The sequence below is a fragment of the Lemur catta genome, chromosome 22 (assembly GCF_020740605.2).
Source record: "Lemur catta isolate mLemCat1 chromosome 22, mLemCat1.pri, whole genome shotgun sequence".
Lineage (NCBI taxonomy): Eukaryota > Metazoa > Chordata > Mammalia > Primates > Lemuridae > Lemur > Lemur catta.
The window spans coordinates 9,008,676-9,033,263 of record NC_059149.1 but is presented as its reverse complement, the minus strand read 5'-3'; the positions used below and the strand labels follow the sequence as shown (position 1 = coordinate 9,033,263).

Below are 24,588 nucleotides of genomic sequence, written 5' to 3'. Positions count from 1 at the left end.
AATAAGACGGGGATGTTTATTGCCCTGGGCGACCTATGATGTACCTGCCAGAGCTAAGATTTGGTGATTCCATAGTTTTCTGGGACGCCAGCTGTGATAACCCAGCCAGCAGGGAGGACGGCTCTGAGAACTCAAGGACTGCCATCACAGTCCCAGTCTGAAGCAGCACTATCCAGCAGAAATATCATGCGAACAATATATATATATAAAACAATTTCTAGTAGTCCTATCAAAAAAGTAAAAAGAAACGGGTGAAATTAATCTTTGTAATTTACTTTACTTAATATACTCAAAATATCAACATGTAATCAATATAAAAAGTTACTGAGATATTTTACATGATTTTTTTCAGACTAAGGCTTTGAAATCTGGTGTGAGGTTTACACCTGGAGCACACCGCGGTCTGGACTCGCACATTTCAGGTACTCAGTGTGCAACTGTGGCAGGTGGTTACTGTCTTGGACAGTATAAGTCTAAAGTTTAGCTCAGGAGTGAGACCAAACGCAACGTGTCTGCCTAAACCAGGCCCTGCCCTCCTCCAGCCCATCCCTAAATTCCAAAGCCACTAGTTATCTTTACAAAAAAAACCAACTATAACCATGTCATTCCCCTGCTGCAGAGATCGCTGTAGCTCCTGCCCTTGTAGGACAAAGTCCGAACACCTTGGCATGATGTGAAAGACCCTTCAACAACCTCATACCAACTTCCCTTTTAAACCGTTGTCTCCTCTCCTCCATTCCCCTCCCCACCAGATGTGGTCACAATGGTATAAACTTCTCAAACCCACAGGCTTTCCGTCCTCCTTGCGTTTTTCTCTCTCCACTTAGGGATCTTCTTGAAGATTCATCCATCCATCCATCTATCCCTGAATGCCTGATGTCATGCAGTGCGCCGGGTGTTGGACCCAATTCCGGGCTAATCTGGGAAACTTCTTTAACCAACTCTTAGCCGTCCCTCCCACCCCAATGTCCACCTCAGCCCCCAGCTGGTTGGTTTGTTCGCTCCGTCTCCACACCCTCTCCAAAGGCGGGCAGCGCGCACTGTTCGCCATTTCTCCAAGCCCAGCCATATGGTGAATGCTCGAGAAACCGAGAGGGGGAATGTCAGTCCCGTCCCACTTTCTCACTGAGGAACTGAGGCTTGGAACAGGCGGGGCTGAGGGGTACCTCCGGCCGGATGTCCCGATGCAGAAACCCGGCCTTCCCCGAGTGCCGAGTCAGCTAGGACCCCCGCGCAGCCCCAGTCGCCGCCCCCCACCCAGCGCGGGGCTGCGCTAGGCACGCGCCCGGATCCGCCACCCCAGCCCGTCCCTGCCAGAGTGGCGCCGAGGGACCCGGGAGCATCGGGGGCAGACGCTGGGGGACGGCGCGGACAGATCGTGCGCAGGCGGGGTCTGTCCGGGTCGGCGGGGTAATCCACGTGCGCGCGGCGGCCCGAGCTGGGTGGGGCGGCGCGGGCGCGGACTACAAATCCCAGGGGCGTGGAGCCGAAGAGGCGGAAGGGGCGGCCTCGGCGGGGCGGGGTGGGGGCGGCGAGGCGGGGCGAGGCTGAAGGCGCGGGAGGGCACCGGAGGGTTGCGGGTGTAGCGCGCAGGAGGCCATGTCCGGGGGCAGCAGCTGCAGCCAGACCCCAAGCCGGGCCATCCCGGCCACTCGCCGGGTGGTCCTGGGCGACGGCGTGCAGCTCCCGCCCGGGGACTACAGCACCACCCCCGGCGGCACGCTCTTCAGCACCACCCCGGGAGGTAGGCGCAGGCTCCGGGGCGCCGCGTGCGGGCTCCGGCGGCGGGCGGGAGGGATCGGGGATCACCGAGGGGACCTGGTGTCCAGGCTCAGGGGTACCGTAACTAGAAAGAACAGATAAGGGGCATCGGGGAGCCAGCGAGGAGGTGGCTGCCCGCTTGCCCTCTGGATGCGTCGTCCAGAGCCCGGGCTGCAAACTGCCCTGTTGGTTTCCTCCTCCTGGGAGGAACAGCTGACACCCAGGCGCGCACGCTCCCGCGCCGCCACATGCCAAGGCATGCTGCCCGCTGTGGGTGTTGGGGGCGTTTCTGGAGCAGGGTGGCCCACGCATCAAGGAGAGGCCTGGCCTGGAGTTTTTATGGGGTGGGATGGGCGTTCTCTGTTGGGATAAGTGACTCGTGCAGAGCCCTTTTTGCTTCGCGAGGCACCTCTCGTTTCGCGCTGGACACGCGTGCTTTGCCCGAGGTTTGGGGCTGTGCGCCCGCTGCTCCCGCGGCGCCTCGTGGGCACCTGTGGCGTATGCCCCGTTTCCGCGAGTGGGACCTCCGCGGAGGTGCCTGGCGCCGGGAGCAGGGCCGTGCAGAAAAACACGTCCTTCCGTCGGGGGGTGGGGGACAGGCACCGTGTGACCTCTCTTTGAGAGGATGAGGAAGAGGAAGCTGAGCTGGCACGGGTGGGGGCCGGCCTGGGCTGCTTCGGGAGCCAGGCATTCCCTCCCAGCCCGGGCGCCCCAGCGCTCAGGCGCTGATGAAACCTATGCGCCTGTTTGCATGATGAAATCCTCGTGGCTCACCACTTCCCTCCCATCCTCGCACTGCCCCCACCCCTTTGTCCCTTTCCCCTCCCCTGCGTCCTCCCCCACGCTACTTCCCAAACTACTCGAAAACGCGACAGATCCTGGCGCTTGGCTCATGCACGCGGGCGCGGGGCGGCAGTCGCGTCTCCCCAGTGGCGGGGGCCCCACGCTTGTTTTCTCAGGCAGCCGTCCCACCAGGGACGGGCGCAGCCGGATCCGAGGTCCTCGCCTGTTTGATCCAAAACGTACACTTGTTAAAGCTGTTAGGGATCTTAGCTGTTCTTGTCCAACCGTGCGCCTTGTTCTGCAGAACACTGTCCCAAAGCTTCAACGCGTGTCTGCTTTGCGTTGTCACACCGTCTCCCCAGATCCAATGAGAAATAGCAACCAGGCAGAGAGGGGAGAAACGTTCCAAGGAAAAGTTCCCAGGGGCTCTCGTTGCCATTCTTGACTCAGACTCTCTTCCCTTCCCGTGCTGGCCTTTTGTTGTTCACGGTGTTCTCCTTTGTCTCTGTCCTGAAGTGGCTACCAGGAGCTTTCCTGACCATTTTGGGGTCCTTTCAAGTGAGGGTGTGAACGTCTGCGTGATCTGTCGAGGTGGGCACGGAGGCCGGGCTGAAGGTGCAGGTCGCCCTGTGTTGCTGGGTAGGATGGGTCAGTTCTCACTTTGGACTGGGAAATGGGGCAGAGGTGGCAAGTGCCCCTCTCTTTGAAGGCCTTTAGTAGGGGAAGGGGCTTCTGGATCTAAAGATAGTATATGTTTTTGAGATCAGCCGGAAGAAAGCTAGCAGTGCCAGGAGCCAAAAGCCAGCTCTTTCTTGTGTGGGGTGTCCAGTGGGGCAGGCACAGCACACAGTCCATAACTCAGAGCAACCTGGCTTGCTTCTGCCAAAGCCACGGAGCCTGGTCTGCCTGGGTTAGCCAAAGCGTGGAATCTGTTCTCCAAAGCCCACTTCACCTCGACCTCTTTGCCGGGGCAGAAAAGCTAGACCCTATGAGAAATGGCCACATCCTGGGCCCTTCTGCCCCAGAGCAGAGTATTGTTTCTCAGGGGTAGTGTGCATGGGAATCACCCGGGGTCCTCGTTTAAATGCAGATTCTGTAGGTTGTGGGTGGGGCCTGAGATTCTGCATTTCTAACTAGCTCTCAGTGATCAGTCCACAAACCACACTCTGAGTACTCAGTGATTAGTGGAATATAACTTTTCTCACCTTCGCAGATCTCTGGCAAAAAGTGACGATTCTATCAGGGGGAGCTTCTCTTCAGTTTGGGTTTGGCATGAGTCTCTAAATCAGGGTGTGGAGGGCCGCTTTTTTTTTTTTTTGAGACAGAGTGTCACTCTATTGCCCAAGCTAGAGTGCCATGGCGTCAGCCTAGCTCACAGCAACCTCAAACTCCTGGGCTGAAGCCATCCGCCTGCCTCAGCCTCCCTAGTAGCTGGGACTACAGGCATGCGCCAACATGCCCAGCCAATTTTTTCTATTTTTAGTAGAGATGGGGTCCTTTGCAGGCTGAGCCACTGATCTGAGGTTAGGTGTCTGGGGAACTTAAGAGAATTTTGCTAAAGGGAGTGTCATGTATGAATATTTGAGTCTGTGGAGTCTTATCGGCAGAACTTTTGCATGGGTCAGAAACCTTCCTCTGCCCCTTCCCTGTCAGGCTCCATGTTGCAGGTCTGACCCCCAAGCCTACAGGATTGGTTTGGGTGGTAGTCATACCTAAGACCTGTGCCTGGATGAGGTTAAACAGAGCTAAGCAGGTAGGGCTGCAGGTGTTAATGGCACTTTGTTTGGTTAAACAAATAAAGTCTGTGCCCAGGAAGCTTACCTTGGAGTAGCTCCCAAGTCTTTGGCCATGGAACAGACAGTGCCGGGAAGAGGGGGATGTGGGCTGGGCACAGAGGCGAGAGCACAGCCTGTGTCCTGAGGCCTTAGCCACATAGAGGGGAGAAATTGTTGTTTTTTAAAATTTTTATTTGTTAGTTTTTTTGAAAGAGTCTCACCCTGTTGGCCAGGCTTGAGTGCAGCAGTGTCATTATAGCTCACTGTGTAACCTCAAACTCCTAGGCTCTGTCTGGGCACAGTAGCTCAAGCCTTTTATCCCAGCACTTTGGGAGGCAAAGGCAGGAGGATCGCTTGAGGCCAGGAGTTCGAGGTTACAGTGAGCTGTGATGACATCACTGTACTCCAGCCTGGGCAAGAGACCCTGTCTCCAAAAAAAAAAACAACTCCTGAGCTTACATGATCCTGCTGCCTCAGCCTCCTGAGCAGCTGGGACTACAGGTGCACACCACCACCCCTGGCTAATTTTTGTATTTTGTGTAGAGACAAGGGTCTTGCTCTGTTACTCAGGCTGATCTCAAACTCTTGCCCTCCCAAAGTGCTGGGATTACAGGCATGAGCCACTGCACCCAGCCGCTCTGCAGTATAGTTGTTTATCTCAGAATGTCCTAGGGACACTTTCACTGAACTTTCCCACTTATAGACGGTCGACTTATAATTTTTCGACTTTATGATGGTGTGAAAGCAGTACACAGTCAGTAGAAACCAAACTTTCTGGATTTTGATCTGTTTCCAGGCTAGCGATGTGCAGTGCGTACTCTCGCGATGCTGACGGGGTGGGGGGTGGGGGCAGCCGCAGCTCCCGGTCAGCCAGTCGATGGATCACGAGGTGAACAACCCATACTCCGCAGTGTACTGTGTTGCCAGATGGTTTTGCCCGACTGTAGGCTAATATTAATATAAGTGTTCTGAGTATGATTAAGGTACGTTAGGCTAAGCTGTAATGTTAGCACAAAGAGCTTAAATATTTTCAAGTTCTGATGGGTTTATTGGGAGGCAGCCCCATCATAAGTCAACGAGCATCAATCAATATTACAGATAACAGTATTACTGATACTAATTTTCCTGATATTATTGAGCAGGGAGTGGAACTGACTTTTTCTTACACTGAACAAGTCAGTATTGGGGTCAGGGTCTCAGACACTGATTAATGCTCCATATTTCCCTGTTTGCACCCGGCATTGCTGACTAGGCCAGAGTAGCAGCTTCTGCCCACTGGCATTTGGGTGCTCAGGGACATGAGTGTCCTATCTAACGGTTATGTCCATGAAAGCTCACTGAGAGAGCTCACATACTAGGCCCAGAGGATCAGGGCTTCCCAGCTGGCCGGGGACACTTGTCCTGGTGAAAACGTCTATCGGTTAGCTATTGCCAGATAACAAGTCATCCCAAAACTGAGTAACGTAACAGTTTGTTGTTCCTGTTTATTCTTTGTTGGGTATTCCTTGCTGAGCTTGCCTGAGCCGATCACATGCCTGCGTGCAGTCGGCAGCTGGGCTGCCCTGGACTGGAAGGTCTGAGATGGTCTTAGCCACATGTGTGGGGTTTTGCTGGGATCATCTGGAAGCCTGGGGGCTCTCTCTGTCCTCTTGGTCTCACAGCATTCAGATCATTCAGTAGTCTACCCTGAGCTTATTTATTTACATGGAGTTTCCAAGGCCACTTAAGGCCTAGGCTCGGAAGTTCCATAATATTATTAGCAAGTATTCTGTTGGGTTGAAGAAAGCCACAGGGCCAGCCCGGGTTCAAGGAGAGAGGGAAGAACTAACTGCCTGGGAAGGAGAGAAGCTACCCTTGCAAACAGGGATGGGAGGAGATATGGGGACCACGTTTTCAGACAGTCTTCCACCAAGGCCAAGCCTCAAGTTCTTTGAGGGAACTTGCTGCCCATCCTGACGTGTGGCCAGCAGCGCCAGGTCCAGGTGTAGAAGCAGGCCAGGATCACAAGCCTGTGAATCAGCTGTTGGTTTGGGAACAGAGGAGGCCTTCCCGAAAATACTGACTCATAGCTCCCATGCCCCATTTTCAAGGCCTCGTGTCCAGCTCCACAGAGCAAACCGCGATGCCAGGCCACTGGGCAATCTGTTCCACTCTGCGTCGAGCCTGCCTTACTGACCCCCACCCAGAACACCTCCACTTCGCCCTGCAGACCTCCTGCAGGCCGGGCTTTGGGAACCCTCTTCAAAGGAGCTCACTCCTGCCCTGCCCCACCCAGCACTCCCACTCGGGCATCCTTGGCTTTTCTGGAGTACTAGCAATAGTAGAGTCCAGTTTCCGTGCCCAAGAGTCCAAAACGGGGTAGGAGTGAGACCCCAGAGGGTGCAGTCGGGTTCAGCGCTCCCTTTGGTTTGGAAGTGGACGGTGTGGAGTGAGAACCAGGTCTCTTTAAGGATTAGAGTGTGGGTGTGTGTAGACGGATTTCTCTCTTCTGCTCTGCAGGATAGAAGGGGAAGGTGGACAGCCAGTGTTAGTTTGCTACAGCTGCCTTAACAAAAAGGCTGCAGACTCAGTGGCTTAAAGAACAAAATTTATTCTCTCGCAGTTCTGGAGGCTGGAAGTGCAAGGTCAAGGTCCAGCAGGCTTGGGTTCCTCTGGGGCCCTTCTCCTTGGCCTGCAGATGGCCGCCTTCTCCCAGTGTCTGCACGTGGCTTTCTCTCCGGGTGTCTGTGTCCAAATCTCTTCTCTTAAGGAAACGGGTCAGATTGGGGTTAGGGCCCCGCCCTAACGGCCTCGTTTTAACTTAATCATCCCTTTAAAGCCCTTATCTCCAAATACAGTTACATTCTGAGGTCCTAGGGGTTGGGCATCCACACAGGAGCTTTGGGGGCATGCATTTCAACCCGTAACAGGGCCACTCCCTCTTCAACTGGGACAGCAGTTGTTGCTGTTTGTAACGGATGGGCGACATTTCAGGGCGCTCCCTGTCGGTCACGAATTTCAGGGATATCTTAACCCTGCGCTGTCCTGGGTACATTTTGAAGTGTTAGGGAGGAGGTGAGGGAAGGGGAAGGAACTTGTCCATCCGTTAGAAGAATTATTTCAGCTATTTTGTTCTAAAAGTCTCTGTAAAAGCCAATTTTCAAATAAACTGGTCTATTCCCTTACGTGTCAGGGTCCCTGAGGGACAGCCTAGTTAGAAGGACCCTTTGCCACCAAATGGTCCCTCATTTGATATCGAGTGGCTTTCTAAGATTCCTGGCCCCTGAGAAATGTGGAGATCTTGCTTCTCTTTGCAGAGCTAGTGGGGGCCAGCGACGAAGGCAGATCTTGGGTTGAGCACACTCTGCTGCCGTCACCAAGATTTTTCTCGCTAGTAGGTCGGTCCTGCTTGCTAAATAGACTGTCTAGGGAGAAAAGCCACCCAGACACGTGCTGCTGTTCCTGCCTGGTGTGTGTGGTGGGGAGGGAGGGGAGAGGGAGACCCCCTGGTAGACCCCGGCATGTCTGTACGTTCGGCTCCAGGTTGCCAGGAGAGCTGCTGGTCAGCAGTGGGTTTCAAATGGTCAGAGTGTCTTGTTCACTGGCTGCTGGCTCGCGTCTGAACACAGGCATTCAAACCTCCCCTGACCCTGTTTATGGAACGCTCTCCCTCTCTCCCTGGAATGAGAGCAGCAGTTCTAGGAAATTCCACCCTTGTACTCTTGCTAAGCCTCATGTCCCTGTTCAGGGGAGGAATGCTTCTGCCCGGGGAACCCCAGGGGAAAGTGAGGGACGAGCCCGGCTCGGTTTACAGAAGGCACATCCAGCAGCTGAGCGTGGGCACTGCAGGGAGACGGGGAAGAACGCTGGGCAGGGAACATCCTGTTCTGGAAAGATATCCAGAAGTCTGAAGACCCCTTTAATTTTTCCAGCTGAGGGTGTTAGCTGAACGATGGCAGCCCCGTCTTCCTTGCTAATTACTTTTAAACAGTGGGTGGCATTTAGGATTGACGTCAAGGCAGGCTAGGTCTGCCTCCGACAGGTTTTGAGGGACAGCCTTTCTGAGCCTCAGTTTCCTCTTCTGCAAGTTGAGGCTCCCCTCGTGGGGGATTGTAGGGGACTAATTAAGCTCTGGCGTGTCAGTTTCTGAGCACAGACAGGAGGGGATGGCAGATGGCCACAGGCCACAGTGATTGCTATATCCACGTCACCTGCAAACCCAAGCGCTCATTCATGCACTGCACGTGCAGAAGGTACAAATATAAATGCTTGTCAGCCTCCAAGAAGCTTCCTGTTCCTGGCCTGTGACATTTTCCTCAGGTTGTGTGTGCATTCCCAAGTGGTTTTCTCTTTACTAGCAGTTATATAGATGCTATACTTTATTCGCATACAAAAATCTTTGACGTTCGTTATTTCATTTAATCCTCACAACACGTCTATGAGGTGTGGATTTTGTTGTTACCCCCCCAATAGCTGAGGAATGAAACTGGGAGTAGAGGGACCAGGATGTGCAAGCCCCGGCTGGAGCCCTCCGAGCGCCAGGCTGTTTGTACATTAAGTGCCTGCCAACCAGGAAAGCCTAAAAATAATGGCACGTGGTTGGTGCTTTAAAAATAGTTTGAATGAACTTACTGTAATGCCCTCATTTAACAGGTGAGGAAACTAGACCCTAGAGGAATGTCTATATTGTTTTGTACATTCACAGCAAACTGTCAGCACCAGAAAGCGAACCTCGAGAAAAAAATACTATTCCTGCATTTGGTGCATATCTGGAGTTTAAAGTTCCAGAAGACACTGGCTACCAAAATGCCGAAGTTCTCCGTTTCTGTGGCCCTGGAAAGGATGGAGGATGCCCTCGCCATGTAACCCCCAGGGTTCCAGGGTTGCTTCCCTCCCCCACTGTTTGTCCCCGGTGTGGAGGGGACAGAATGAATGGTGAAATATGTCACCTGGACCCATGCTGGTCATGATAATAGCTAGTATTTGTACCTGCCTCACGTGTCAGCCACTGTTCTAATCCCACAGCAACCCCCATGAAGTTGGCACCCTCACCCATTCTGCAGAAGTGGAAATTGAGGCACAGAGAGCTCAAGTAATAACTTGCCTAGAGTCATGAGAGCTAGCAAATGAGAGAGCTGGGTTTCAAAGGCTTTCAGTTAAAAATAGCCTCTGTTATAATTAAAACAAAGCATTGTGGAAAAAAAATAGAAATAACCTCAGTTACTCTCCGAAGGTAGTTCAAGACTGAAACTTGAACTCTGCTGCCAGCACCCATCAGGGGCTCGGTCCCAGCTACACAAATGGTTTGAGGCATGGGAAGCGGGGGTCCTCCTCTGTTCTCCCCCACCATGCTGGGAGGCAGGGTTCTGGGTCCCCACACTGCATGTCCAGTTTCTGCAGTCTGGGTCAGCCTCAGCCCACCGACCCCCTGCCCTTTGGGCAGAATCGGGGTGAGATGGATGTTTCTCTGGGCTGGGGTCAGGCTGCCTGGAAGCAGGAAGATGGGGAGCTAGAATCTCTGTCCCTCTGTGGTCCCCACATTTGCCTCTGTGGCCCTCACACACTTGGACCTGTAATCATTCGTTTACTTCCCACTGAATTGTGAGTGTCTAAGATCAAGGGAGCTTTCACTGCATCTGACTGCTCCTCGCATCCCTGGCACCTACCATGCTGGGGGTCCAAAGTTAGGGGTTCAGCGAGTAGGTGAGACCAGCACATCTACTCAAAAGGCGTAGCATTGAGCCAAGCTTGCCAAATTTGTAGGTGAGGGTTAACACCTTTGTCCCTAGACATGGTCAGCTTCTTGAATACAGTTCCTGCGTGGGAGTTCAAGTCCAGCATAGACTTTTCAAGTGACTGTGCCTTGGACAGGTGTCACAGGCATCGCCAGCCCAGCAGAGATCCCTGGGCTTTTTCTGTGTGGAGGGAAGGAGGAGCCCACTTAGCTCCAAGGCATTTCAAATTGACTTACTAGAAAAGGAGATTGTGATCCTGTGTCTTTACTTATTTGATTGTTTAATGTACCTATATTCTTACTATAGTTTTATATTTTAAAAAATGTAAGGCTGGATGCAGTGGCTCAATCCTGTAATCCTAGCACTCTGGAAGGCGGAGGCGGGAGGATTGCTTGAGGCCAGGAGTTCAAGACCAGCCTGAGCAAGAAAGCAAGACCCTGTGTCTACAAAAAATAGAAAAAGTAGCCAGGTCGTGATTCGAGCCTGTAGTCCCAGCTACTTGGAAGGCTGAGGCAGGAGGATCGCTTGAGCCCAGGAGTTTGAGGTTGCAGTGAGCCATGACGACACCACAGCACTCTAGCCCAGGGTGAAGAGTGACACCCTGTTTCGAAAAAAAAAAAAATTCAAATATTACATATATATATATATATATAGCATGTAATTCTGTTGTCTTTTATATGTGCTTGATTTTTTCCAAAATAAAAGTATTTAAAAGTTATTATATATAAATAGTTTAAAACTCAAAAGTACTAAAAGTCTTCTAACAGAAAACAGCAACCTCTTCCCTGTCCTCCCCACAAATTACCTTTCAGAAGCAGCTAACAAAGTCTTTCAGCTTTTTCTTTTGGGATTTACCTCCACATTTCTCACTTTTTCTTGTTTATCTATTGGATCACCTTTTTGATAGACGAGGATCTTGTAGCTTCTGCACCCTCTTCCTCCCTCGCATCTATCTAATATAATTACATCACACATGTTTTAGAAACTCCATAATAGATGTTTTTATTATGATGACTCTTGTTGAACCAAGTAGTTTACAATAATAGCATTTCCATTTTTGTACAACTTTTTTTTTAAAATATAGAGGTAATAATTGCTCCGTTTTAAAATGCACTGAGTTTTCATTTAAGGGCGTTTTCCCACACCCTCCAGCGTCTCTCTGCAAGGCCTCTGGGTAACGTCATGCAGACAATCAGACTTCTGGGTTTATCCATCCATAGTTTTTGTCTCCTGAACTAACATTTGTCTTCCCAGCTGTCTTGGGGTGGGGCGGGGATTCCCCGAAGCCCTTAGTCTTTCTCTAATTTTGGTAGAACACATCTTGATATATTCTTTCTGAAAGTGCCTCTGTTCTGCTTTGACTGTATTTGTATGTGGCTGGGGATAAGGTCCAGGCTGAAGTGAATTGTCCCTCAGACTGTGCAGGTGTTGACCCACTATCTTCAGGCTGCCAGTCTGGCTGTTGAAACATGTTGTGCCATTCTCATTCCCCACCCTTGGATACACCTGTTGCTCTTCTCCCCCTCCTTTCTGAAAGATTTTAGGATTTTCCCTTTATTGCCAGTATTGTGAAATTTCACAATGAACACCATTTAGTGTTTTTAATTTAATTCATGGTACTGAACACTCAAAGGAATGTTTCAATGTCAAGACTTATCTCTTAAAAAACAGTGGTGATCTAGCACCGTTTGTATTAACCTGGATGGAGCTGGAGCCCATTCTACTAAGTGAAGTATCCCAAGAATGGAAAAACAAGCACCACATGTACTCACCATCAAATTGGTATTAATTGATCAATGCTTAATGTGCACATATAGTAGTAACACTCACTGGGTGTTGGGCAGGTGTGGGGGGAGGTGGGATGGGTATGTTCACACCTATTGGGTACAGTGCACACCATCTGGGGGATGGACATGCTTGTAGCTCTGACTCTGATGGGGCAAAGGTAATATGTAACCTAAACATTTGTACCCCCATAATATTCTGAAATTAAAAAATATATGTATAAAATAAGAAAACTCAAACAAAACAAAATAAAAAGACATCTTTTACGATTCAGGAAAAAAAATTTTTTTTTTTTTTGAGACCGAATCTCACTCTGTTGCCTTGAGTAGAGTGCGGTGGTGTCAGTCTAGCTCACAGCAACCTCCAACTCCTGGGCTCAAGCGATCCTCCTGCCTCAGCCTCCCGAGTAGCTGGGACTACAGGCATGCATCACAACGCCTGACTACTTTTTCTGTTTTTAGTAGATATGGGGTCTCGCTCTTGCTCAGGCTGTTTTTGAGCCCTCGAGCTCAAGTGATCCTCCCACCTCGGCCTCCCAGAGTGCTAGGACTACAGGTGTGAGCCACTGCGCCTGGCCCAATTTCTGTCTTTAGTGTGATTTGGGGTAACAGTTGGGGCCCTACCTGCATCCCAGTTGCAGTGTGTGCTTCTGTGTCTTGTTCTTGGTGTTTGGCCTGTCTTTTGAGAGGAGAGCAGGAGAAAATGTCATGGCTTTGCCATCTGGAAGTCACCTAGATCCTCAAAAGCACTTGATGCTCTTGTTTGTAGTAACCTAGAGGAGGTGGGTCATTTTCCCTAGAGAGAGGTCTGAGACAGGCCCGGTGAGGAAATAGGCTCCCCGCCCCGCTAGCACGCAGGCACCCCCCCCCCCCCCGCCACACACACACGCAGAGGTGTCTGCCAGCCCACACCTGACCGGCAGCCTTGCAGGGTGCCAAGGTCCCACCCCCCACCCCTGGTTGCCCTTCCTGACCTTCCACACGGGCGAGTCCCTGGCTCCGGGAGCTGTGTGGCAGCATTTGCAGCCAAGGATTCCTAGTTTTGACAACATGGGACTGTGTTTTGTTAAGTTTGCCTCACTTGCAAGAGATTTAGGGAGTTTCCGGACCACTGTTAACTGAAAGGGTAGTGGTGGATCCCACAAAGCGGTGGAAGGAAAAAGGGGTAAAAGGCAACAGCAGCTTCCGTGGGAAACTCACTGCTGTTGCATCAACCTCCAGCTCCTGTTCCTTGTTGACCCGAGCTGAGTCAGGTGGCTTCGTGGTTCCCTCCAGGCTTGACTCGGTGTCAGCTGACTTTCTGAACACTACTGTTTACTCCCCGCAGCTTCCGTCCCGGCTGAAACAGCTGACTGGAGGGCGGGGGCGGATCGTGCGTGCCACCTCTGCTGGCGTTCTGTTTGTGGACTCTACTAGTTCAAAGGAGGATTTTTATTTTTAAGTAAGTGCCCCAGGCATAGGACAAAGGGCACAGAGGCTCTTGCTTTCTCTCTTTTAAGTGCAATCAATGATTTAAAAATCGCTGGGGCCACTCTGAGTATATGCCCCCATATACCCGCAAAGAATTGAAAGCAGGATCTTGCAGAGGAATTTGTACACCCACGTTCGTGGCAGCGCTATCCGCAGTACCCAGAAGGTGAAAGCAGCCCTGGTGTCCACAGTCAGCTGAATGGGTAAACCAAGGGTGGCACAGACTTAGTGGAGTATTAGGAAGGAGATTCTAACATACGCTACAACAAAACAGATGAAACTTGAGGCCATTACGCTAAGTGAAATAAGCCAATCACAAAAAGACAAATACCCCACACGTGTAAGGTACCTAGAGTCGTGCTAGACAGAAAGTGGAACAGTGGTTGCCAGAGGCCAGAGGGAGGGGGAGATGGGAGTTTTTCTTTAGTGTGTGTAGAAAGTTCTAGAGATGGATGGTGGCGGTGGTTGCACAACACTGAGAATGTCCCTAGCACTGCTGAACTGTACCCTTACAATGGTTAAGGTGGTAGATTTTATGTCATGTGTATTTTATCAATTTTTAAAAAAAATCACTGAGGGCTAGTGACCTTTGAAGAGGCTCTCCAGGAGGTTGCTACCCTGGTTCTCCCCCCCCCTCCCATTTTGGCAGTTTTTAATGAAAGTGGTATAATATATAAGATTACTGTATTCCTGCATCTTCTCAGCTGTTTCTTCCTTGTATTTTCCCACTTGGCGAGATTTGGCTTTCTGTTGGAGCGTCTTTTTGCAGTCTGTGTCCAGCTTCAGCCCAGCGATGACCACCCTGTGGGGTGATTGCCCACAGGGACGGTTGTGCCATTAGCCTTTTCCTGCCGCACCGTCCAGTGTAGGTGACATATTTCCCCCATCCAAGTACTAACCAGGCCCGACCCTGCTTAGCTCCTGAGATCAGACGAGATCGGGCGCGTTCAGGGTGGCACGGCTGTAGACTAGATGACGTATTTCTTCCTGAAAGCCTGGACGGCTTTGCTGATCTGCTGACCGTTGTTATAGTGTCCTCGCACAACCTGAAATGCACCATCCTTTCAGAGGGGCATGCGTCACATGTCGTTCTGTCTCTCAGCTCTTTGGAAAGAGAGGAAGATGTAATCTCCCTGCATGTGGGAAGGTGCATTGAAATGCCTTTGGCAAGGCTGGGCGCGGTGGCTCACGCCTGTAATCCTAGCACCCTGGGAGGCCGAGGCGGGAGGATCGTTTGAGCTCAGGAGTTCAAGACCAGCCTGAGCAAGAGCGAGACCCTGTCTCTACTAAAAATAGAAAGAAATTATATGGGCAACTAAAAATATATATAGAAAAAAATTAGCCGGGCATGGTAGCACATGCCTGTAGTCCCAGCTACTCGGGAGGCTGAGGCAGGAGGATCGCTTGAGCCCAGGAGTTTGAGGTTGCTGTGAGCTAGGCTGATGCCACGGCACTCTATCCTGGGCAACAGAGTGAGACTCTGTCTCAAAAAAAAAAAAAGAAAGAAAGAAAGAAATGTCTTTGGCAGTTCTTGCTTCGGTCAGAAGTCACAAAGGGATGGAACTTCATTTTGGCTGCTGCCTCTTACGTGGTGGCCCCAAAAGGGATGCGCCCCGGGCTCTGTTTCAAGACGGTTGAATCTCTAACTCTTAGGTTTCACTTGAAGAGGATCAGTTCCCTACTCTGTGGTGAACTAATCAAGTTGGGGGGAAGCAAGAAGAGGGGAGACTCTTGCTGAGGGTTTTTTTTTTTTTTTTTGAGATAGTGTCTCCCTCTGTGGCCCTGGCTAGAGTGCAGTAGTGACATCATAGCTCACTGCAACCTCAAACTCCTGGGCTCAAGTGATCCTCCCTCCTCGGCCTCCCAAACTACTGCGATTATAGGTGTGACCCACCTCACCTAACCCTCTAGTCTTGAAGATTAAGAAACAACAGAGAGGCCGGGCACAGTGGCTCATGCCTGTAATCCTAGCACTCTGGGAGGCTGAGGCGGGGAGGATCTTTTGAGCTTCAGGAGTTCGAGACCAGCCTGAGCAAGAGCAAGATTCCGTCTCTACTAAAAATAGAAAAATTAGCTGGGCTTATTATTTTTAAAAAAAGAAGAAGAAAAGAAAAGAAACAACAGAGAAAAGTAGTCCCATCTCTAGAGCCAGGACATCCCACCACCCATCCACTGAGCACCCCCCCCCACCCCGCCCCCTGCCTGGGCCCTGAAGTCACTGTGTTTCCTGCTTTGGGGAGGGGAAGGTTGTACAGCACTAACCCTTGCAGAGTGGAGCGGTGCCCCTTCTGGCTTCCAAAACCAAAATAAATCTGGGTCACTTTAAAAAAGTGACCCTACCTGCCAAGAGAGGGCACGACTGTTCTCCGTCTGTCATCCGCTGGGCTCACAGGCACTCAGGCCTGGAGGGGGCACAGCTCTTTATCCCACAGAAGGGGAGGCTGAGGCCCAAAGTGTGTGTGTGCGCGCGCGTGTCTGTGTGTGTGTGTGTGTGTGTGTGTGTGTGCGTGTGTGTGTGCGCGCGCGCGTGCGCGCAGGGATTGATGTGCACAGGTCACACAACTTGTGCACAGAGCTCAGAGTGCAGCCTGGGCCCTTAATCCCCCTGCCCCTAAGAGACTGAGCTGTGAACTGCAGCTGCAGCTGGCTGGGTGATGCGCAGGGCTGTCAACTTCAGCATCACTGCCTCTTGGGCAGGGGGACAGAGGATCAAGACCAGTGCCTGCCTGGAGGGGCCAGAGCCAGCCTGGAGTCTGTTTAGGCGTCTCTCACGGGTCCCCTCCCTTTTCAGCGTCCCAGGCCTGCCACGGTGCAAGGAGCCCCATTGCGTTAACTCGCACTCGGGTCTCGGGATGGAAATGGATTCCTCTCTAGAGCTTTACAGAGTCCAGTGCTGGCCATCGAGAAAGGAATCTCAATGTGTGCAACGATTATGTATCCTTAAAAATTAAAAAAAAAAATAAAAATAAAAAGATCTTAGCCGTTCTAATGTCACTCATTAGAGCCCTTCAGTGAGGGAACAACTCCAGAGCTGTTGGTGAGGACAGACGTTCCTGAAGCCGTGAAACCATGGCCCGTCTGCAAGTTATTACCAAGCCTGCATTCTGCGTGTACAGATATTTAGTATTTCTTTATATCACCTTTTAAATTATAAATTTAATTTATATTAAAATACTTAATAGTATATTACATATACAATATATCATATATTAAAAGGAAACTTAGTATCACTACTATATATGGAAAACTAGATTTGCTTGCCATAAATAGAAAGTAGCTATAAAAAGAAATACAATGACAGCAGCCAGTTCTCCCTAGATTCCATTGTCTGCCGAAGGCTTCCAGCCCGGGACCTACTCTGCTGGAAAGGGAGCACCTGGCAGGCAGATGTCACAGAGGTGTTAGGTGACCAGGACCTACTGCTGCCTTAGAGGAGCTTGGGATTAAATAAGGACCAAACAAGAATCACCTTCTCACTGTTCCCTGTCATTTGATGAATCAAGTGGCTCTCCCACGAGGATCTTGGGTCTCATAAGTTGAGAAACAAGTCCCTTGTATGTAGAGGGTATCGCTCAGCACATGGGATGGTCCTGGGTGTGGCTTTAGGGTAGTGAACAATTCTGTAAGACAGGTCCTTGCCTAGGCAGTGCGAGCACTTGCAAAAGGAGAGGGCAAGCAGCGGGGCTAGGATGCAGGGCGCCGTGACTCATTGGCACAGACCCTCTGGGGGCCTCTAGGCTCAGTGGGGAGCCTTTTGTGGGGCAGGCAGAGCCCCTCCATCTCCCCCTCACTCCTTTCCACAAAGCCCAGGCAGGAAAAGTTCTCACTTTTACTAGTTCAGGTGAATCACTTAATTTTCAGTTTGCTCATTTGTAAAATGGGGTTGAAGATACCTATTCTGGACTGGGCACCATGGCTCGCACCTGTAATCCCAGGGCTTTGGGAGGCTGGAGTAGCAGGATGGCTTGAGGCCAAGAATGTGAGACCAGCCTGGGCAACATAGCAAGACCCTGTCTCTACAAAGAAATACAAAAATAGCTGGGCACGGTGGCACATGCCTGTAGTCCCAGCTACTTGGGAGGCTGAGGCAGGAGGATCACTTGAGCCCAGGAGTTCAAGGCTGCAGTGAGCCATAATCGCACCACTGCACTCCAGCCTGGGTGACAGAGCAAGATCCTGTCTCTAAATTATTAATAAAATAATTATTAATATTAATAAAAAAAAGAAAACAAGAAACTATTCTGGGTATCCTACAGGATTACTGTAAGAACGGGACTGCATAATGAATAGAAATGCACTTTCTGCACTGTGGGATATGATTGTTGTGGGTAATTCACACCGAGCGGTGAAGGGTGAGTGAGCTGAGGGGCTTTAGGGACAGAGCTCAGGGTGCATGGGGCTCTGAGAAGATGCTGGTGCAGTCTGGTGGCCCGTGGCCCCATCATGCATCAGAGCACCCCGTGTGCAGGGGAGTCAGGGTGGTTTGGAGGCAGCAGAGTCCTCAGTAAGCCTCGCTCCTCCTTGGTCCGCCTTTTACCGGAGAACCTGCTGCCTCTGCTGCAGCCACGCCTCAAAGAAATGGAAAAACTCGCAGGCAGGGGGTTCGAGCTGCCTTTACCAACCTCCCTGTTGCCCTTCCAGGTACCAGGATCATCTACGACCGGAAATTCCTTATGGAGTGTCGGAACTCGCCTGTGACCAAAACACCCCCGAGGGATCTGCCCACCATTCCCGGGGTCACCAGCCCTACCAGTGAAGAGCCCCCCACGGAAGCCAGCCACAACCACCTGCGAAGCAGCCCGGAAGACAAGCGGACGGGCGGTGAGTGGCCAGGCTCTCCCTCGGGAAGGGGAGTGTATGAGACCCCCTGGCCCTGCCGAGAGGGGGAATGATGGTGACTCTGCGCCCCCTCTATGGAGCAGCTCAGAGTCCGGAGGGCTGGAGCAGGGGTGGGGAGGTGGAACTCTCATTGGTACCAACTTTCCCCCAAAAGGGGCCCCAGAACCCCAGGAAAGGTGTTTAGGCCCCACCAGGTGCTGTAGTGAGTGGTGAGCATGTTTGAAATGGCAGTGGAAGCTTTCCCTGAAGTGTTACCACCTGGAACACACCCATGATGTTCATGGTACAAGAGACAACTTATCAAAGACACACTGTACTTGCCCTCTAGGAAAATACACGTCTACAAGATAAGAAATACATCCGGATGGCTCCTGTCAGGGAGTTCGTCCCCTACTGGGTCTTTATGGAGATAGGTAGAAACAATAGGGCCAGTTGTCTCTGCAAATTTGACAGCTAGGTCCTTCTTGGTGTCCCCACCTCCCAAGTGATCAGAGCAGCCACCGGCAGCAGTGCCCGTGAATGCTCTCTTTGTGGCATCCTGCCTGGCTGAGCGTCTGAACGCCCTGTCGCAGGAGGATGCAGCCTTAGCACTTCCGGACAAACTTAGGTTGGAACCCTCTGGCCCTGCACCCCCGGCAGCACCCCAGGCCCAGGCAGGAACCAGCTGGGACCTCAGCTGGGCTTGCCCTGCTGACAGCTGCAGATTCTGTCTACCTGGGGCCTGCAGGACGTGATTCATAATTACCCCTGGGAACCTCATGTCTAAGACAGGCAGCAGTTGCCTGGGTCTCAGTCTATTTTCTGTTGCTATAACTGACTACCTGAGACTGGGTAATTTATAAAGAACAGCAGTTTATTTCTTACAGTTCTCGAGGCTGGGAAGTCCGAGGGCCTGGTGCCTGCATCTGCTTGGCTTCCAGTGAGGGCCTCGTGCTGCGTCATAACATGGCAGAAGGTGTGATAGGGTGAGACGGGCACACGGGAGAGAACCAGACTGGCTTTTTATAACACTCTGTGATAACCCATTAATCCATGAATGAATTAATCCATTCGTGAGGGCAGAGGGGTCATGACCCAGTCACCTCTTAAAGGTCACACCTCGTAATACTGTTACATCAGGGATTAAGTTTCAACATAAATTTCAAAGAGGACAAATATTCAAACCATAGCATTCCACCCGGACCCCCCAAAGCTCATGTCCTTCTTACATACAAATACATTCATTCCATGCCTGTAACCCCTAAGTCTTAACTCATTCCAGCACCCACTCGGAAGTTCAAAGTCCAGAGTCTCATCTGAGTCAGATATGGGTGAGACTCGAGGTAAATTCCCCTCCAGCCGTGAGCCTGAAAATTAAAGTCATCCACTTTCAAAAATATGATGGCGGAACAGGCATAGGGTAGACATTCCCATTCCAAAAGGGAGAAATAGGCAAAAAGAAAGAGAGTAACAGCCTCCAACCAAGTCCAAAACCCAACAAGGAAAACTACATTAAGTCTTCAGCTGGAGAGAAATCCCCTTTGACTCCGTTTCCCACATCCTGGGCAGGGATTGAGCCCCCAGTCCTTGGGCAGCCCCAGCCCCATGGCCTCCCTGGGCTCAGCCCACGCTTCAGTTCTCGGTGGTTGGAATCAGATGCCCGCAGCTTTCCAGACTGGAGCCGCGTGCTGGTGGTTCTGCCATTCTGGATCTTGGAGGCAGTCCCACTGCCATGGCTCCACTAGGCATTACCCTGCTGGGGCTCTCTTTGGGGGCTCCACCCCTGCAATAAGTCTCCTCCCAGGCTGTTGCATACATCCATTGAAATCCAGGTGGAGGCCGCCATGCCTCTATAGCTCTGGCATTCTGCACACCTGCAGAATTAGCACCATGTGGATGCCAAGGCTTACTGCCTGTGCCTTCCAGAACGGCAGGTCGAGCTGCATCTGGGACCATTTGAGCCACAGCTGGGGCTGCCGAGGAGCACTGTGCTGGAATTTGGGGAGCAGACATGCAGGGGCTGCCCCCTAGGCCTGTGAGCAAGGACAGCCTCAGAGATCTATGAGACACCTGCAGGCTCCATCTCCTTTCTCCTGCTGAATAGCCTCTGATACCCTTCTGTCAGCATGAAACCTGAACACGATTTTCACTTTTTACGTCGCTAGTGTGCGAATTTTCCAAATTTTTCCACTCTGTTTGCCTTTTAGTTATAAGTAAAAAGTTATAATTTGCTCCCAAATCTCACTGTAAGCAGCCAGATGTAAACATGAAGCATCTTGAATGCTTTGCTGCTGAGAAATTTCTTCCACCGGATATCCTAGCTCATTACTCTTCAATTTCAGCCCTCCATGGAGCTGGAGGCCGTGAGCACAGGGCAGCCGTGGGCTTTGCAGCTGGGTAGCAGGTGGGCCTTCCCTCCGGTTTTCAGTAGACAGCCCCGTTTCCACGTGAGGCCTGATCCGCACGGCTTCTTCCGTCCGCTTTTCTATCTGCCTCTGGTCACGACCTCGTAAGCAATCTCTAAGAACTTCCAGGCTTCCCGAGTCTTCTTCTGAGCCCTCACCAGCCTCTCCCTTAACTCATCGCCTACAGCAGTACAAGCTTTTCCCAGCATTCGCTTCAAAACTGTCTGGCCTCTACCCATTCATTACCCAGTTAGTTCCAAAGCCACTTCCACATTTTCAGGAATTCATTATTAGCAACAGCCCTACTGCTCAGTACCAATATTCTGTCTTAGTCTGTTTTTCTTCTGCTATAACTGAATACCTGAGACTGGGTAATTTACAAAGAAAAGAAGTTCAGTTTTGTCCGTTCTAGAAGCTGGGAAGTCCAAGGGTGCCTGCAGCTCGTGAGGGCCTTCCTGCTGCGTCAGGACATGGCAGAGGGCGAGAGTGCGTGTTTCGGCTCAAGTCTCTTTCTCTTCTTTTCTTTTTCTTTTTTTTTTTTTGAGACAGAGTCTCACTCTGTTGCACTGGCTAGAGTGCAGTGACGTAATCCTAGCTCACTGCAACTTGAAACTCCTGGGCTCAAGTGATCCTCCTGCCTCAGCCTCCCAAATAGCTGGGACTTGAAGCGTGTGCTGCCATGCCCAGCTAAGTTTTTCTGTTAATATTTTTAGTAGAAATAGGGTCTTGCTCTTGCTCAGGCTGGTCTTGAACTCTTGACCTCAAGCAATCCTCCGGCCTCAGCCTTCCAGAGTGCTAGGATTACAGGCGTGAGCCACCGCTCCCGGCCTCTCTTTCTCTTCTTATAAAGCCACCAGTCCCATTGTGGGGGCCCCACTCTGCTGACCTTATCTAATCCTCATTAGCCCCCAAAGGCCCCACCTCCAGTCAACTTGTGAATTTGGAGGTTAACTTTCTAACACATGCAATTTGGGGGACACATTCAAGCCATAGCACCTTGCCTGTCAGACCCAGAGGGCAATGGCAGGGGGAGGTGAGTGTCAGTATGAGGGCAACATGACAGAGGCCACAGTCAGAGAGCAACATGACACGTGCCACACTGCCCTTTGTTAAAGGATGGAAAGAATCATGTGGTCACCACACAGCGCCTCCCTCCTCCGCTCTCTGCCTTAACCCAGTGACTGGAAGTTCAGGGTGGAGCTAAATTTGTTGAGTCACCACTGCCTGAAGGCTGTCACCCGCCCCTGCTTGCATACCTTGCCCTCCCCATTTCCAGAGCTGCTCTGACCCATAACAAATGCGAGGTCAGCCCAGTGCTGCCCCAGATGGACCACTCTTAGCCCAAGATAATGGCTGAGTAGCGGCACACCCCCTGCTGTTATGATGGGGTGGGGCGGGAGGGGGTGGGACATAACTTTCCTATTGCTTAACTGGATATAAGAGGCCAAAGCTCCTGCTCTCGGGCCCACATATTTATGCAAATACAACCAGAAGAAATGGCCAGTTGTTCCCTGTCATGGGCCAGTGCCAGCATCTTGCTGTATAGAACCTTGGAGCAGCCCTGCCCGGGAGACCATGAACAGAGGCAGTTCCCTTAAAAAGAAGAAAATCTGCTGCAGCATGAATTACATGGAAATCTTTGTGCAAAGAGGAGGGTGAGGGTGGTGCAGGCTGAATTACCCAGATAACTGCTTTGCTGCGGAGTCGGGCTACTCCGTGCACTATTGCATGTAGGTTAGGTACCGTTTTCTAAACCAAAAATTGGGACAAATGGTCAGAAGAGTTTTATGTTTAAGGAATATTTTTCAATGAAGTTGCTTTTCTATCAAATCACGAGTAACCATTCGTCTTCATAAAAAATAATAAAAATTACAGAAAATTCAGGACCGTCACCTCCCCTATGGGGAAAGCTGGTCTCTGCTCCTCGTTTCGCTGTTGAGAGAGCACAACTGGACGCAGAACCTTCCGGCCCGTGATTCCAGGAATTCCTCGTCCAGTCCTGCTCTCCATCCACTCTCCTTGGCAGCATAAACCCGGCCTCTGCTCCTCTTGTAGCAAACAGGATGAAAAAACAGGCTTTCCCTGACCCGTACAACATCAGCCAGACCATGTGCCTTGTTCACCTGGCTTCTGTCCCTTCTCTCCCCAGGTGAAGAGTCACAGTTTGAGATGGACATTTAAAGGCCCAGCCAGCGGATCGGGCATTGCCTGTGGGCCCCTTGGGCCCTTCTCGGGAGAGGAGTCACCCCAGCCAGGCCTTGTGAAAGTCACCATACTGGGCAGGCATCGGCGTGGGGTTGGCCACCCCAGCCCTCTGCTCCCTCACTCAGGGCACCTGCCCGCCCTCCCTCCTCGTGAACACCAGCAGATACCTCCTCGTGCCTGCGCCAGCCAGTGCAGCAGCTGCCGCCCCAAGGGGGATGACTCCCGTGCGCACACCCTGCAGCCGAGTGCCGGGGAGTGGACAAGGACCAGCCCTTCTGATCGGCCATCCGGCTCTCCCGGCCCTGTCCTCTGGGGGCACACCCACCCCTTCCCTGGGCTGATGTGCGTGGGAAGCTCCCCTCCCCTTCCTTCCCCAAGAGAGGAAATAAAAGCCACCTTCGCCCTAGGGCCAAGAGTTGGGCCCTGTCTGAGCTCTTTTCAACGCCACGTGCTGACTGGCACCGGCTGCTGTCTGCACGGTGCTCCTACAGCACTTTGCTCTGCGTGTGTCGCTGGGTTCCCACACTGATCCCACAGGTAAGTAGAGCAAGCATCGTGCTCATCTCACAGCTAAGACCAGACTGGCTCCGGAGAAGGTAACATCGCATAGTTGGGGGAGGACGCATGGGGCTAGTCTGAGCTCTGCTGCTCTTGGGCTCTTGTTTTTCAGTGGCGAGTGCTACTTCCCTTCTGGACTTTCTGCCCCTTTCCCTTACCCCCAAGCCTGTCAAGCTTGTCACCTGCCCCCTCGGGGCTATGCGATGTGAGAGTCAAAGGGAAGAGCCTGAGCCTTGGCCGGTGTAATGATCAACCCCTCTATGTGAGCTGTTGGGGGTCGACACAAACATGAGACAAGCTCTCTGCCTCGAGGTTTGCTTGAAACCTAAGAGATGCCCATAAGAAAAGGTAGCATAAGAGATTGTATAGGACGGATTATCCAGGCAAGTGGAGGCTTTGGGGAGGTGATGCTACAGCTGGTCCCTGAGAATGGGTAGACCAGGGGAGGCAGGGCCCTGATGTTACCGAGGTCAGATGGTCTTGGGGAACCAGGATGTACAAGGTTGGGACATCGAGGAGCCCGCTTTGGCCAGGGTGGGCAATTTGTGTGGGGGAGGATGATATTCACAAGTGGCCAAAGAAGGGCCAGGTTTCTAGGAGCCTTGAACAAATGCCAGGCAGAGGTCTTTGCTGAGGAGCAACTGGTGTTTCTCATTAAAGGACATGCTGGTGGGGGAGGTGGGTGCCTTTGGCCAAGAGGCAGTCACTTATTGGACTTGACAACCTCTGGGCACATAGCATTTGTCCACCTGCCATTTGGGGAGCAGCAGGCCTGCAGTGGCCAAGTCCCTCGCCTGGCCTTTCCCATAGCATAGTGTGAGCTCTGTTCCCGCACAAGGACTGTGGAGGCAGCCGGAGTCCAGTATGTGAAAGGAGGAGGCCTCTGGCACATTAACCCCAAACAGGCAGCAGAGCCCTTGCATATGGGTGGAAAAGCGTGGCCAGGGAGAGGCCACCACCAGAGCAAAGACAGCAATGAAAGCTTCCGCTAGGCTTAAAGGAGACCGGATCAGCCTTTCCAACTCCTTAGCCTTCCAATAAAACCATCTCCCTCCTGACACCCCAGCAGAGGTCTTGCTCTGTGGTCTGCGTGATCACACCATTCCCCTCGGTCTTACATCTCAGGGGCCAAGAGACAGGGTCAAAAAATTGGCTGCTCTAGTAGTTCAGGGGCCACAGTAAGAAAATTATGCAGTGGTGTGCACCTTTCTCACTGAGCAGAAGTACCCGCTGGTACGTGTGGAGCATCAATCCCGGCTGGCTGCTGTGAAGAAGCAAAGATCCACAATACTGTCCTTGTCCTTGAGGAAGTTAA

General features: G+C 51.7%; 1 protein-coding gene and 1 long non-coding RNA gene across 2 annotated transcripts; one reads left to right on the top strand and one right to left on the bottom strand.

Annotated features, from left to right (window-relative positions):
- Positions 1 to 1,377: 1,377 nt before the first annotated feature.
- On the top strand, positions 1,378 to 23,130 carry EIF4EBP1 (eukaryotic translation initiation factor 4E binding protein 1). Its single transcript, XM_045535907.1, has 3 exons — positions 1,378 to 1,744; positions 17,929 to 18,108; positions 22,660 to 23,130. Exons 1-3 carry the CDS (start codon positions 1,600 to 1,602, stop codon positions 22,689 to 22,691), a joined length of 357 nt encoding a protein of 118 aa, XP_045391863.1. The 5' UTR covers positions 1,378 to 1,599; the 3' UTR covers positions 22,692 to 23,130.
- On the bottom strand, positions 10,611 to 13,039 carry LOC123626685. The gene is made up of 3 exons (XR_006730968.1): positions 13,018 to 13,039; positions 12,442 to 12,496; positions 10,611 to 10,634 (listed from the first exon to the last, which is right to left on the bottom strand). It is a non-coding gene; the product is annotated as an uncharacterized LOC123626685 (long non-coding RNA).
- Positions 23,131 to 24,588: the final 1,458 nt, after the last annotated feature.